Source organism: Halichoeres trimaculatus, unplaced genomic scaffold, assembly GCF_033239565.1.
Source record: "Halichoeres trimaculatus isolate MK-OKI-2021-1 unplaced genomic scaffold, fHalTri1.1 fHalTri1_scaffold_7, whole genome shotgun sequence".
Taxonomy (NCBI): Eukaryota; Metazoa; Chordata; class Actinopteri; order Labriformes; family Labridae; genus Halichoeres; species Halichoeres trimaculatus.
The window spans coordinates 16,175,001-16,187,800 of NW_027437185.1; the positions used below are offsets into that span (position 1 = coordinate 16,175,001).

Sequence of the window (12,800 nt, forward strand, 5' to 3'; positions counted from 1 at the left end):
ATCTCTGCTGCCCTGTTTCTCGATTCCACTCATACCTTCAGCCCATCTACCCCAACATCCACCTGCAGGCTCCTGCTAGATAGAGTGTTTGATGTCACCTTGTCTCTCCACGAATGTCTGCGTGAAAAAATTTAAGGAGCAATGCGGTCAGAACTACGTCTCACGTAAATAATTCACTGCTGCTGCAGGAAACATTTCAAACACCTGACTTAATTGTGTCATTTGAAAAAAACAGATTAACATTAAAGACACATACACAATAGCTGGACAAGTTCATGTTTCAGGACACTAAAATACATTATTGATAGAGGTTATGTAGACTGCAGGTATCCAGACTAATATAGCACATGTGTTGAAGCTAGAATGAGTCACTCATCAGAACCATGTGGGAAACCTCAGCAAATAAAAATAACACCACAGTAAGATACAAACAGTGATTTCCACATGATTAAAAAACCTCTTTACAAGGAGCAAACTTGTTGAAAACACCTGTCTCCCTCCAACCTGTGCCCCCATTGTTTGACATTTTGTCAGTTGTCACATGCACATGCTGCATCACTTTCACCCCCTCGCCGAGGAGGGTGACACACGTCAGGGGCGTCTTGCTCCATCTGAAATCACAATCTGCTCCTTTCCCTGCCGGATGTTGAGCTGCCAGAAAACCCTCCAACTTCCCTTGTTTCTTTTGGTAGACGCTCCCCAAGGGAGAGGAAGCCTGGAAATGAAAACACACACACACATACACACACAGAAGAATCTGAAAGCAAAGGTGTAAAGGTTGAGCAGGAAATGTCAAGGAAACATACCACAGGGTGCTGCTCTGCTCCATGTCCAAACTCGATGCTGTCTTTCCTGTTATGTGATGCTGAAAATGTGCACCTGCATTTTACCAACCCTCTCTCTAAGCAGAGCAGGGGAAGGATGTTTAAAGGGATGAAAATGTCAAGAATACATGATCCCAGCTGCCCCAGGTGGGAATAAGGACATTCTCCAATTTGCACCTGCAGCCTCCAGCTGAGTGACGCCAAACAAACCTCTCCAAGGTGTGTGAGATGTCCAGGCGTGGATGTCATGTAGGGCAGAGTAGCAGGAGTGTAGCTGGGGCTGCTGTGTCGACCAGGATGCTTTTTCACCAGTTGTGAGGTGAGGTCTCAGGGCTAGGGGGGGCTGACCCAGGGTCTGTTTGTCAAACAGGCGGAAACTGTTCTTGTTTCTGTCCTTTTTCTGACCCTGAACACCACGGCTCCCTCTCACGCTGCCTCTTCTCTTCAGTTTTTCCTCATCCGTCTTTTGAAAAATCTCCTGCTGTGTGTATATGTGTGTGTTTGTGTGTTTGGAGGCAGGGGGGGTCTACATTCCTTAATTTTGGAAGATTTGACTTCCTCCCTGTCACCATCCCTCTAAGCCATCTTCTTGCTATTGCAGGGGGATTTAATGTTCCTTATTATTCAGAGTATGCTGCTTGAAAACTAGCAGACTGTTTTTATCCTTCTTCTTGTGAGATGGCTCCAAGCTGTAAGCCGGTGACTTCTCCTGCCTCTGTAACTTCTTTTGTTTAGTTGTTTGGCTTCTTAAGGAGGATAATTAAAAGGCAGACTAAACCTGATACAGGCGATGCTACAGAACAAGGCTGTCGCTGGGTGTTTCATTTCACATTCTCTTCTTCTTTTTTGCAAATGAGACATGATTTCATCATCTTTCATTAGCGTATTGTAGATGGCACAGTTGATGATGTAAACATGATAGATGCCTAAGGCGCTGTTATATTTTTTCCCAAGATGAGACGTCTCCAGAGCTCACTGTCTTGGCTCAGAAGTTGTTTTTCTGTCTCAGTCATAGTTTGAAGATTTTCTGAATATAGTGACGCTTGCTGCGGGTAACAGAACTTTGAAATGTAGAAACAGCTTTTTATTTCAACACGTCTGCACATGCAGGCTTGAAGCGAAACTCGTCTGCATTCAAATCTGACAGCACAATGTGTCTAAGTTTCTCTAACTTTGTTTGTGAGTGACGTCAATCAATCAATCAATCCGGCGTGTTCTCGTTGGAAGAGTGGCTCTAGTATCGCTTTAAAGCAGAGCTAAAAATGTCACAGTGCTGTGAAAGGAGAGCAAAGTGTCTGTTACGCTCAGTGAGTGATTTTGTGAAGGCCTGTGTAATCATGACAAATGGTCTAAATCCACACTTTTAGAGACCACACACACAAGGACATTTCTGAGCGATTTCAACACGTCAATCCTTGGATCACACGCATTATGTGATTCCACAAGACCGCTTCAGCTGTGGTTCCCAAAGTGGGGGTTTTGACCCCTTGGGGAGTTGCGAAACACTGATGGGAGGATTATGAAATTCCTTCCAAATCAAAAACTCTGTCCAATTGCTCATATCATCTGTTATTGTAAAAGTCTAAACAGTAACAGGAGTTTGTTTCTTACCAGGCTGACCTCTTTGTCAGATCTCAACATATTTCTGGGTGCAGTTTTGTTCAGGGGTGCACCGATATATACATTTTGGCCAAAAAAGTACGTTTTGTCTATTTGATCAAAAACAGGAAGAGAAACATAAAAGAAGAGGGTCCACTCTTTTGAGGTAGTTTTGGTGTTTACATAGTTATAGAAAAAAAAATTAATGGGGTCTTGAAAGATCGTTCAAGACGCTCTAAAAATGGCTGACAGCCAGTGAGTAAATACTGGCCTGCTTTTGCATATCAGCCGATACCAATATGTTAAAAAAATGACCAACATTGGCCGATACTGAAAATGAAACCGATATATTGTGCATCCCTAGTTTTGTTTATGTTTGTTGTTGTGCTCTTGAGCTGTAGCTTCTGGTTGAAGGCACTTTCCTGTCTGCTCCTCTCGTTGGGCAGTCCAACCATGAATTGGTGAATATAAAACATGTTTGATATCAACGTTTTGAATTCAGAGAGCTTCAAATGTGGTCAGGAGTGGTAAATAGCCATAGTCACACCAAACACTCAAAGATTATTTGAACAAATAATGAGTAACAATGAGCCTCTATTGCAGGGGTGGCCAACCAGTCAGAGACCAAGAGCCACAAAAATTACTGTGGTACTACAAAGAGCCACATCATACATAAACAAAAGGGCACAAGATGAAAATTAATAAACTCCCACATTTTGAAGTGACATTTATTGCGTTTGTAAGCATGTTTCAATTTGTACTTGGAGCCGTGTCTAAGACAAGTTTCTGTTTTTACTGCAGAAGAGACAAAGTTTCATCCATCTATCTACCTAGATACCTATGAGCGCATGTGCAATGTAGAGAGAAGAAACTGAAACTTAAGTATCAATCTCATCACCCAAGTATTGATCAATACTGATCACAACATCAATATTTCAATACTTTAGATTGATTGGTACACCACTACTCATAACAATAATGAATGGAGCAAAGAGCCCCATGTGGCTCGCGAGCCGCAGGTTGGCCACCCCTGCTCTATTGGGTCACACCCCCAGGAGGCAGTGTGAGCCCTAAAACTGGCCTAAAATCATCGACAGTGAATATATGCCAGCCTTAATCAGACTCTGAATCAGCCGCTCTTGCCTCAACAGGTGAGAAACAGGTTTGTCGTTGATGAAGATGTTTACAGTCGTTCACTTAGAGGGAAATTTGTGGCACAATGTATTGCAGAAAGCCAATCCTGCTGATATCTAAACATGATGTTCATTGAGAAGTTACCATGGTTACAGAGGTCTCTTTGTACCTGAGTGTGTGTGTGTGTACCTTTTCTAATTAGTCATTTTCTCCCCACAGCCTTGAGCCAACTCCCTCACCTGCCAAGGCCCAGGCAGCAGATAAACCAGATGGTGAGTTTCTGCTCCTGCTGGTGCGTAGAAAGAAGCCCAGCAGCCTCCAGCAGAGGTTGTGCTAATAGATTCTTATGAAGCATCAATACATAAGCATCAGCTGGAACCATGTGACGCGCTGAACCACGACAAAGTGACGCCCTGGTGGCAGAGTCATTTAAAGACAGATCTCTGCTTCTTTCCTCTGCTCCAGGATCAAAGACTGCAGCTGCAGCTGCAGGCGGTTCAGGTCCTTCCAGTCGACCACCGTGGGTCACTGACCCCAGTTTTGCAGATCGCTTTCGCCCCGATAAAACCAGCACTGTGGTGACCCAGCACCAACAGCCGGTCCAGCCGACCCCCATGCAGAACCGCAGCTCCATCCTGCAGGCGGCGCAGCAGGCGCCTGAAGACAGCGGGAGGACCCCAGTATGTGGTGCCTGCAACAAAATCATAAGGTGAGACAGCACATCTGTGGTGACAGCTTGATTCATTTCAGGAGAGTGAAGTACTCCCAATGTTTGCTCCTTTGAAAGTGCTGTCAGAGAAATGACGCGTCATTTAAAGACAGTTAATGTGAGCGATGACAGACTCCAGCACACTTAGTCAGCCAGCATAATTAACACAGACGTCTTATCACATGAGACAAGCATTAAGCTGACTTTGAAATAATTTAAATCTCATTTCACACATTTCACAGATAACAGTGAAACCTTAGTTCTCATTCCGGTCACTATTTCACTGAACTCCTTTTTGACAAGCAAGAATACCAACTTCTAAAAAGCGCTGAAACCGTGTGGAGTTATTTTTTATCACAAAGGGAGCAAACATTTCAATCTCTCCTTATTTTCCCTGTTGAAATGTGAAAGTAGCAGACTTAAAAATGCCTCTGCTGTTAAAGTCTGCCTGTGTGTTAAAGTCTGCCTGTGTGTTTGTGTGTATTCCAGGGGTCGGTACCTGGTGGCGCTGGGACGTTCTTGGCACCCAGAAGAGTTTACGTGTTCACAGTGTAAGGCGGTGCTGGATGAGGGGGGCTTCTTTGAGGAGAGAGGGTCTGTCTTCTGTACCAAGTGCCACGATAAGCGATACGCTCCGAACTGTGCCAAGTGCAAAAAGCAGATTACAGGGGTAAGAACAACAGAGAACATAAAATAAACAAAAAAAGGCTCAAATATTTAACAAATAGAAACACTTAACACTCTGCTGTCTTCTCTTCTTTGTGATTACTCTGAACATGAATATATGAGCGCTGACTTCCCTCTGCTCAGCAGCTGAGCAGAAAATAAAACATTTACAACCTTGTCTCTCTTAATCAGGAAATCATGCATGCCCTGAAGATGACCTACCATGTTCAGTGTTTCAAGTGTGCAGCCTGCAAGAACCCCATCAGGAACCAAGCCTTTTACATGGAGGAGGGCGAGCCCTACTGTGAGAGAGGTCAGTGGTGAAAGCATTTCAATAACAACACGATTCGCTCTCTAACCATTTATCAAGGATTCTCCCCTTTCCCTCATTCTTAAAAAAAACCTCATGTAAGTTTGGAAAGAACAGAAAACAATCCATCATGAAATATACAGCTTTCAGTTTAGTTTGGGGCAGTGAAAGTGGCCAAATGTTGTTGTTCTCTGGGAACAGATTCTTTTTAGCCTCCTCATGGAGGACAAACTGACATTGGATTGAACATTTCAATTTGGGCTGTGTAATTGCTAGAATTCACATTAAACTAAGCTTTTTCATCAAAGGTAAGGTAAGACGAGGGTAACGGGACTTCTGCAGGAATATTAATGATGACATTTCTGTTCTCAGTCAGCTCTACCTTTTTCAGGGATAAATAATGCAAATGTCACAACTCTGAACATTGTTGCTGTTTTTACTAGTGCTCCGAGTTTAACCATAGGCTCAATGATGTGATGTCATCCATTTGATTTTGAAGTGGAGTTTTGATGCCTATTGTCATTGGTTGCCGTACTGGAAATGTTGAACTCCACCTACTTGGTTGACTAAAAAACGAAGCAAAGAGGTGGAGTTGGGTTATGGGCCCATCTGTCAGTAGAGTCAGCTGTGCCTTTGATTTTGCAAAAATTATAATCATAACATCCTCTAAACTACTGAGTTTTTTGTAAAAAAAAAAACAAAAAACAAACAGGTTGTAAGCCTTTGTCTTTCTTTAAAGATGAGCTTTTTTAAATGGGTGTGAGATGGTTTCCTTGAATTCAAGAGGACACTCAAGGACCTGCAGTTTAGCACTTTCATATCAGCTACATTGGTTTTAAAGGAACTGTGAGATTTTTTTTCTAAGTGATCTTGAAGAAGTCTCATTTCTTGATGTATGCCTGATCATAATCTACAACTTTAAATGAAATTATCAGCACTAAGGTAGGTTTTTTCTAAAGGCTATTTCTCAGTTTCTATGGTTGGCTAGTGCCGTCTCTGTGACAACACCACACCAGTGGGCAAAGTTTAACAGTGAATAGAGAAATCTGTGTTTGTCTCTGCTGAAAAGGATTTCTTGGATTCATTTTGTTGTAATGGTGGACACTGGATCTGAACTGTCAAAAAGAGAAAGGAAAGAAGAGCAGAAGAAAGGAGAGTGATAGAGCATAAGCTAAAGGCTAAAACACAGGCTAAGCTGTTTGTGATATTGTTCATTCCAACCCACATGCAGCAGTTATTCTGCAGTGGTCTGTTTAAATTTGAGATTCTTTCAAAAAAAATGAAGAGTGAGGTTACGTTAGCTCTGCTTGGTGAGGTTGGAGTTGGTAGATGAGTCCTGGTAGGACATAACAAGGATTCACTAACGTTACAAGCTACAGAAACAGATCAAAGTACCAGGCTTTGAGTGACAATACAAATAACTTGAACAAAGAAAAGTAGAATTCAAAAGAAGATCTGATCTCCATTCACTTGCTTCAAAACAATCACGTCTTAGTAGGAGTCACGCCTTCACGGCAGTGGGTACAAGTCTTCATGGGAAACCGAGTCTTTATCCCCGAAAAACCGTGACTTCTCCAGATTGTTCTCACAGTACCTTTAAGTGACTATGTAACAAAGATATGCTTGCAGGGTTTCCACGGGTTCTTAAAAAGTATTAAAAGTTGATAAAGCGATTATGGAAAAATGAAGGCCCTAAAAAGTGTTAAAAAATATTAGTTGTGATTTTATGAGGTAATAAACTTTACTGGCATTCAAGCTTTGACTCCAAAAATATCCATGAATATTTAATTTCCTCCTCGCAACTGTCCCCTGATTGGGCAGTTAAATATTTCACAGGTGAAGTTTTCAGCTGATGAGATCTAGATCGCCTCAGGGCCGCCTGTTGACATGTCACCAATGACATGCTGATGGAAAGCAATTTACACAATCTCCGGCATATGTCCTAAATTTTAAAAATGATGAAATAAGTTCTTGTTCTTTTCAGCAAGTTGAATAACAGCTGTAACTTGTCATGGGAGTGTCAATAAACCTCTCTTTAGCTTCATTTATTCTTTCAAGCTTTATTCCTTCTCAGCCTACATAATTTCTGTAATAATGCAAACTATAACCGTTAAAAATGGATGGCAAATAACAATTTAAAGTCAAGATGAGGTCTTAAAACTTTTTGAAGGGTTTTTAAAAAGTCTTAAGAAGTTATTGAAATTAACTTCAGGATTTCAGCATATACCCTGTGCTTGGATTAAAGAAAAGGATCTCTTACTGAAAATATCTTCCATGATGTTAAGTTAACCAATGCTAATTACATTTTTTTGCCCCAGGGTACAGGCAATAGGTTTTTTATGCAGACTTAATTTACACAATGTGTGATCAGGTTGTTTCAGGTCACCTTTGCTATTGCGAATGAACAACTATTTGGTAATAACTAGTCAATTGTGCATCAGTTTGTGAAAGTGAGGCTTGTACTGAGTCCATTCAAAGTTTCTTTCCCAGCAAACTCAACACCTGAGAAATGATCACATCCAAAATTAAAGGTGATGAAACTGTTCAGACAGAGCTTTATTGCTACAATAATGAATGTTGTTCAAATGAGCAGAAAGCAGCTCTCAGTCCTCTCTGTATGTTTATTTTAACTGGAGCTCCGTGCCTCTGTCTTAATAAAACGGTTTCTTGTGGCTTCATAAAACAGATGAAACCATCTCCATGGTGAAAAATCTACTGCCAGCAATAAAGACAAACACCGTGTGAGCAGTGTTTCCAGAAAAGGGAACTGAGGCACAAACAACAGCAGCAGTTGCTACCTCGGCTGAGCAGACAGTAACACAGGGAGAAATACTAAGTTTTAATATGAAGTGAAACTAAATCTGATCCAAAGCCAGGCTGTATTTTCAGTGCGTGGATTTTGAACATGCTGTTTCTCTTGCCTGTGTTTCATGTTTTCGTCTAAAGCACAGTGTGCACATTGATTGGTTCCAGGGCCAACTGAGAACATCTCAGCCCGTGTAAGACCCCCTGTAACTTTACACACGGATCAAGCCCTCACACATTTATTGGAAATCTGCACTAGGCCCTGATAACACGAGCGAGGGGGAGCTGACACCCCGACATGAGGCTTTAAACCTGTGATGGAGCCCGTTTGATCAAAGACGTCACTGTCTTTCCTCTAAATGGATGTCATGGCTGGATGCAGTTCAGGGCTGGTAACAGACGCCGGGTGATTCACAGCTCATGTCGGGTGCTTCTTGTGATAAAGTTGTTTAATTTGGGAAAAATGGCTCACTGCAGGGCATCCCCGCTGCAGCTCTGCTGTGACTCATATTCAGACTTTTTTATCAACCTATTTGTAAAACATCACTTGTTCCTATTATTGCTTTGAGCTTTGGCACGAGTATACGTCATAAATCTCTTGGCACACACCACAGTCAATCATAAAGTGTGATGTTTTCATCACTGTAATCTATTTAGCTCCAGTTTACTTCATACATTTCTCTATTGACTTTATGAATGGTGTGTGCGCTCTTCTATTTTGCTGTAAATGATTTAGCAGGGCAGCGTGCTCCTCTCTGTCACTAGCGAGGCTCTGACGTGGAGCGCTGCTTTATCAGAGGAGAAGTACTCATACTCTGAATAATGCCGTCAGCTCTGATAAACATTGTGCTGCCTCAGCATCTTTCAGGGATTGTGCTGCTCTCACCCACTCACTGTGGAGAAGCAGCATTATAACCTGACACTCTCCCGAGAGTGCCTGTGATGAAAGAGACTGGCAAATCCAGTTAAGTATCTGGAGCAGTTTCCCCTCATCCTAATCCCCTCACCCCCCACAAACAAACACACACACAAACACACGCATACTCAAGAATCACACTAATATACAGTGGGTGCACCAAATAATGCAAACAGCAAAGTACTGAATGCTACGATCAGGAGAAGAGCCAAAAATTTGACTACCAAACAGCTCCATCCATCTTTATTGCCGTCATTCAATTCCTGAAGTGTGTGTTGGTGAGTGTGTGTGCACGGGCGTGTGTGTGTGTGTCACAGGATATTACTTCTCCTAAAGAGGAAAAGCCTCCAGTTCTTTAAAAGATGAAAGAGGTGGAAACCTATTTCACAGTCTGTGCTCCAGAACATCCTATAAAGGTTAAGTGGTGTTTACGTATGGTGATTGTGGAGGCCACAGAGGATGCTTGACCTGATCTCCACCATGATGAAAGCTCTTTTGAATACCTTTTATTATTTTATTTTGATGCTAATCTCTGCTGCTCTCCACCTCTTCCCCCTTCACCTCCCCTTTTCTCGCTCCAGACTATGAGAAGATGTTTGGCACCAAATGCCACGGCTGTGACTTCAAGATTGATGCGGGCGATCGGTTTTTGGAGGCCTTGGGCTACAGCTGGCACGATACGTGCTTTGTCTGTGCTGTAAGTCATTTTGATTGATACGGCTCCCTGTGGGGCTCTTTGCCCCATCTCTCCTGGCTGTCCCTGCACAATGCCACCTGAAAAATCTGCCACAGTCCCTGGACCTTGAGCTTTCCCCTCCGTCTCCCTCTTTTACCCTGTCACCTGCAGTCTATCACTTTCTCCATCTCCCTTTTATTCAGTGAAGAAAACAGAGAGAAAATGCAGTCAAGTAAATAACATGCGCCTGCCCTGGTCAGAAGAAAACTGTGTAAACTCATATCACCAATGCTGAGGTCTGATATCCTCTCTGCCCTGGTCTCATTTTCTGTCTGTCTGTCTGCTTTCATCTTTAAAGCTCTGCCAGATCAACCTGGAGGGGAAGACGTTCTACTCCAAGAAGGATAAGCCCCTGTGCAAAGGCCATGCCTTTGCTCCAGTGTGAGAGTGAGCTCCATCTTCAGAGGAAAAAAAACACTTCTCATCTTTACCCCATCTGCTCTCACACACCCTCTACATCTCTTTTTGCCAACACACACTTATTTACTCTGTCCCTTTTTTATACTCTGCAGACTTTGTTTTTATATTTGAGGCTTAATGTAGCTTCATGTGCTGTTAGGACAGTTCAGATGTGACTGCCTGTATTACCAAATGCTGTGTTGTATAACTGGAAGTAGTCGAGGGATTTATTCATGCCATCACTAACTTGTGGACTTGAAAGTAATTTTCGGATTAAAAATGCAGCTGCAGTTCTTTCACATTTAATTGTAGTTGTTACTCTCTACTCCACTAATCTCCTCCTCATTCAGTCTAAAATAAGATCAAGTCAGTTTCCTCAGAGTTGGAGGAGTCGTTTAGCCTCTAATAATTTCACACATTGCCGTAATGTACTCCTGTGCTAAGTGCAGGGAAGAGTTGGCCTCATTCAGGACCCCGGCCCACTCACTGGCTCTCTCCGTAGTGCCTATTAACGTAATGGCGGTGCAGTCGAGCAGAAAGAGGGGTGTCCCATTTCTGCCTGACTGGACCCCTGCACCTCTTCACAGAAGCTGCGGCTGCCTCACTTATCACTTGGACTTGAGAAAATCAGAGCACATGCTCCAGCGGTTATTAATAGCAGCATGTGGTCAAGTGTAGTGTGAGTGGTGTAATTCCCTTTAATTGATCCTGTTTTAATAACCTCACATGTTGACAGACGAGGCCGTGAGATGATGACGTTTCAGGTGGAGGAGATTTCTCATCGCTTTGAATCATCACGTATCAAACATTTTAACATAAAGAAAAAACTTCATCTGTCCCTCATGTTACAACGATGCTGTGATTGTTCCTTAGATTGCTTTCATGCTGTGTGGAATATGTATTTATATTGCTTCAGAATGGGCCTGTAAGTGCTGTTTTTTATAGCTGCTGGATGTTTCAAATAAAATGAATTAGTCGGACCACATGCTGGGGCAGATCACTGGGCTGAATCCATCTGTAAGATTTTTTGCTGACTGATGTTTTGGCTGCTTTTGTTTCCACCAACAGCTGCTCCCCAACAACAGGACAATGGACTTTTAAACGTTTTCTCCTCGTCAATTTGAGCAGAAGAAGAGGGCTTTAAAAACAATTTGCTTTCACACACATGCTGCAGTGACAATACACAAAGTGAAAACTGTATTTGCAAAACAATGAGGGGTACAGTAGTTTCTAAGTGGCTGGTTGGGGGAAACATTTGTCAGTTTGATTTTTGTCATATTTTACCAAACATGGAGTAATTTACTTGTTTTTTTTGTAGCTTCATTGAAAGATGAACTTTTTAAAACCATATTTTACAGCAGCTGTGACATTCAGCACATCAGAATAAACTTGCCAAGGTGGAACTGAAATATTTGCTCCAATGAGCTCCACAATGACAAATTCTAACTTTTACAACCGGCCCAATCTGGTGTATTTTGTTCACTTAGCATAACAACCAAAACACACCAGATGTGACTCCAGTCTGGCTGTGCTCCGTCATGGTACAGATCTGATGTGTCGACTCACCGGCTCAGCTGCGTCCCAGCTCCGCCACATTGGAGCCCTCTGGATCAGAGATGAAGGCTCTAGTCTTTGCTGGATGCCGGAGCTGTGACACGTCAATTTACAAAAAGACGATAGTGTGGGACAGAAAGTTGTGCAGAGAGAGGTGATGCCTTACTTAAGAGGTCCGCAAATTTCATTGCACTTAGGTAATAATTAGAAAAAGTTTTTTTTATTTCTTTGAAATTACCCCTGAAATTTCATGAGAATTAGGTGAAAATTAGCTCATAACTTCTGGCCAGATTCTGTTTTGCAGTGCACCTGTACTCACAGTGTCTATAGCAATCAGGTAAAGCCAACTTACAACCCCACTCTTGGTGAATATCACATCTGAAGCCTTCAGTTGTATCATGTAAAAGTTATAGGCCTAATCATAAAGGTTTATCATTTTGCATGTGATCTCAATTATGCATATCAACAAACTCTGTACTGAAGAACTTTTTGAAATTAAATAACAAATAGCTAACTATCAACTGCTCATTGGAAAATTGAATTATTACTTAACATTTCAAAGGTAATTATCAGAGGAAACAATGAACCTAACTTCTGTTTTCAAGAACTAAGCAGCTTTTTATCACCTGCTACTCTGAAAACAGCAGAAACGTTCAGATTCTTCTAAAAACATTTTGTGGTGGGTTGTGATTTAATTTCAGATAAATTATTTACTAATCGTCACCTTCTTACCTTGCAATTTGGAGTAAATTTCAAAGAAACTGAAAAAAACCCCAGTAACCTACCAATTGTGACTTGCGGCAATAAATTTGGACTTTATTTTAAAGAAGTTAAGTGCTAATTTCAAAGAAATATGAAAAAACTTTGTCTAATTAGTACCTAAGTGTGATGAAATTTGCAGCCCTCTAAAGTAAAGTGTTATCCAGGGAAACGACATAAAATGCAGGTTGAATGTCAAAAAACAAACAAAAAACAAACTGTGTCAAAACCATACTGTATTTAGCTGGTCTGTAACAACAAACTGTCATAAGAGCCGGGCCAGGAATGAAGAGGTTTGAGGTTTTACAGCCAAACATGAGCGAGGAGAGACTCATCACTGGGTTGGAAATCGAGGGAACTCCTCGGTTTCTGGCTCCAGCTGTCTGACA

At 41.9% G+C, this 12,800-nt stretch overlaps 1 protein-coding gene across 1 annotated transcript in view; it reads left to right on the forward strand.

Annotated features, from left to right (window-relative positions):
- pdlim7 (PDZ and LIM domain 7) overlaps positions 1-11,032 on the forward strand; it is a 39,194-nt gene extending 28,162 nt beyond the window's left edge. Inside the window, exons 6-11 of the mRNA XM_074674599.1 lie at positions 3,777-3,829; positions 4,023-4,266; positions 4,756-4,936; positions 5,125-5,245; positions 9,545-9,660; positions 9,998-11,032. Of these exons, the coding sequence (XP_074530700.1) occupies positions 3,777-3,829; positions 4,023-4,266; positions 4,756-4,936; positions 5,125-5,245; positions 9,545-9,660; positions 9,998-10,084 (802 nt within the window). The 3' untranslated portion in view covers positions 10,085-11,032. The remainder of the gene's footprint in view (positions 1-3,776; positions 3,830-4,022; positions 4,267-4,755; positions 4,937-5,124; positions 5,246-9,544; positions 9,661-9,997) is intronic.
- Positions 11,033-12,800: the final 1,768 nt, after the last annotated feature.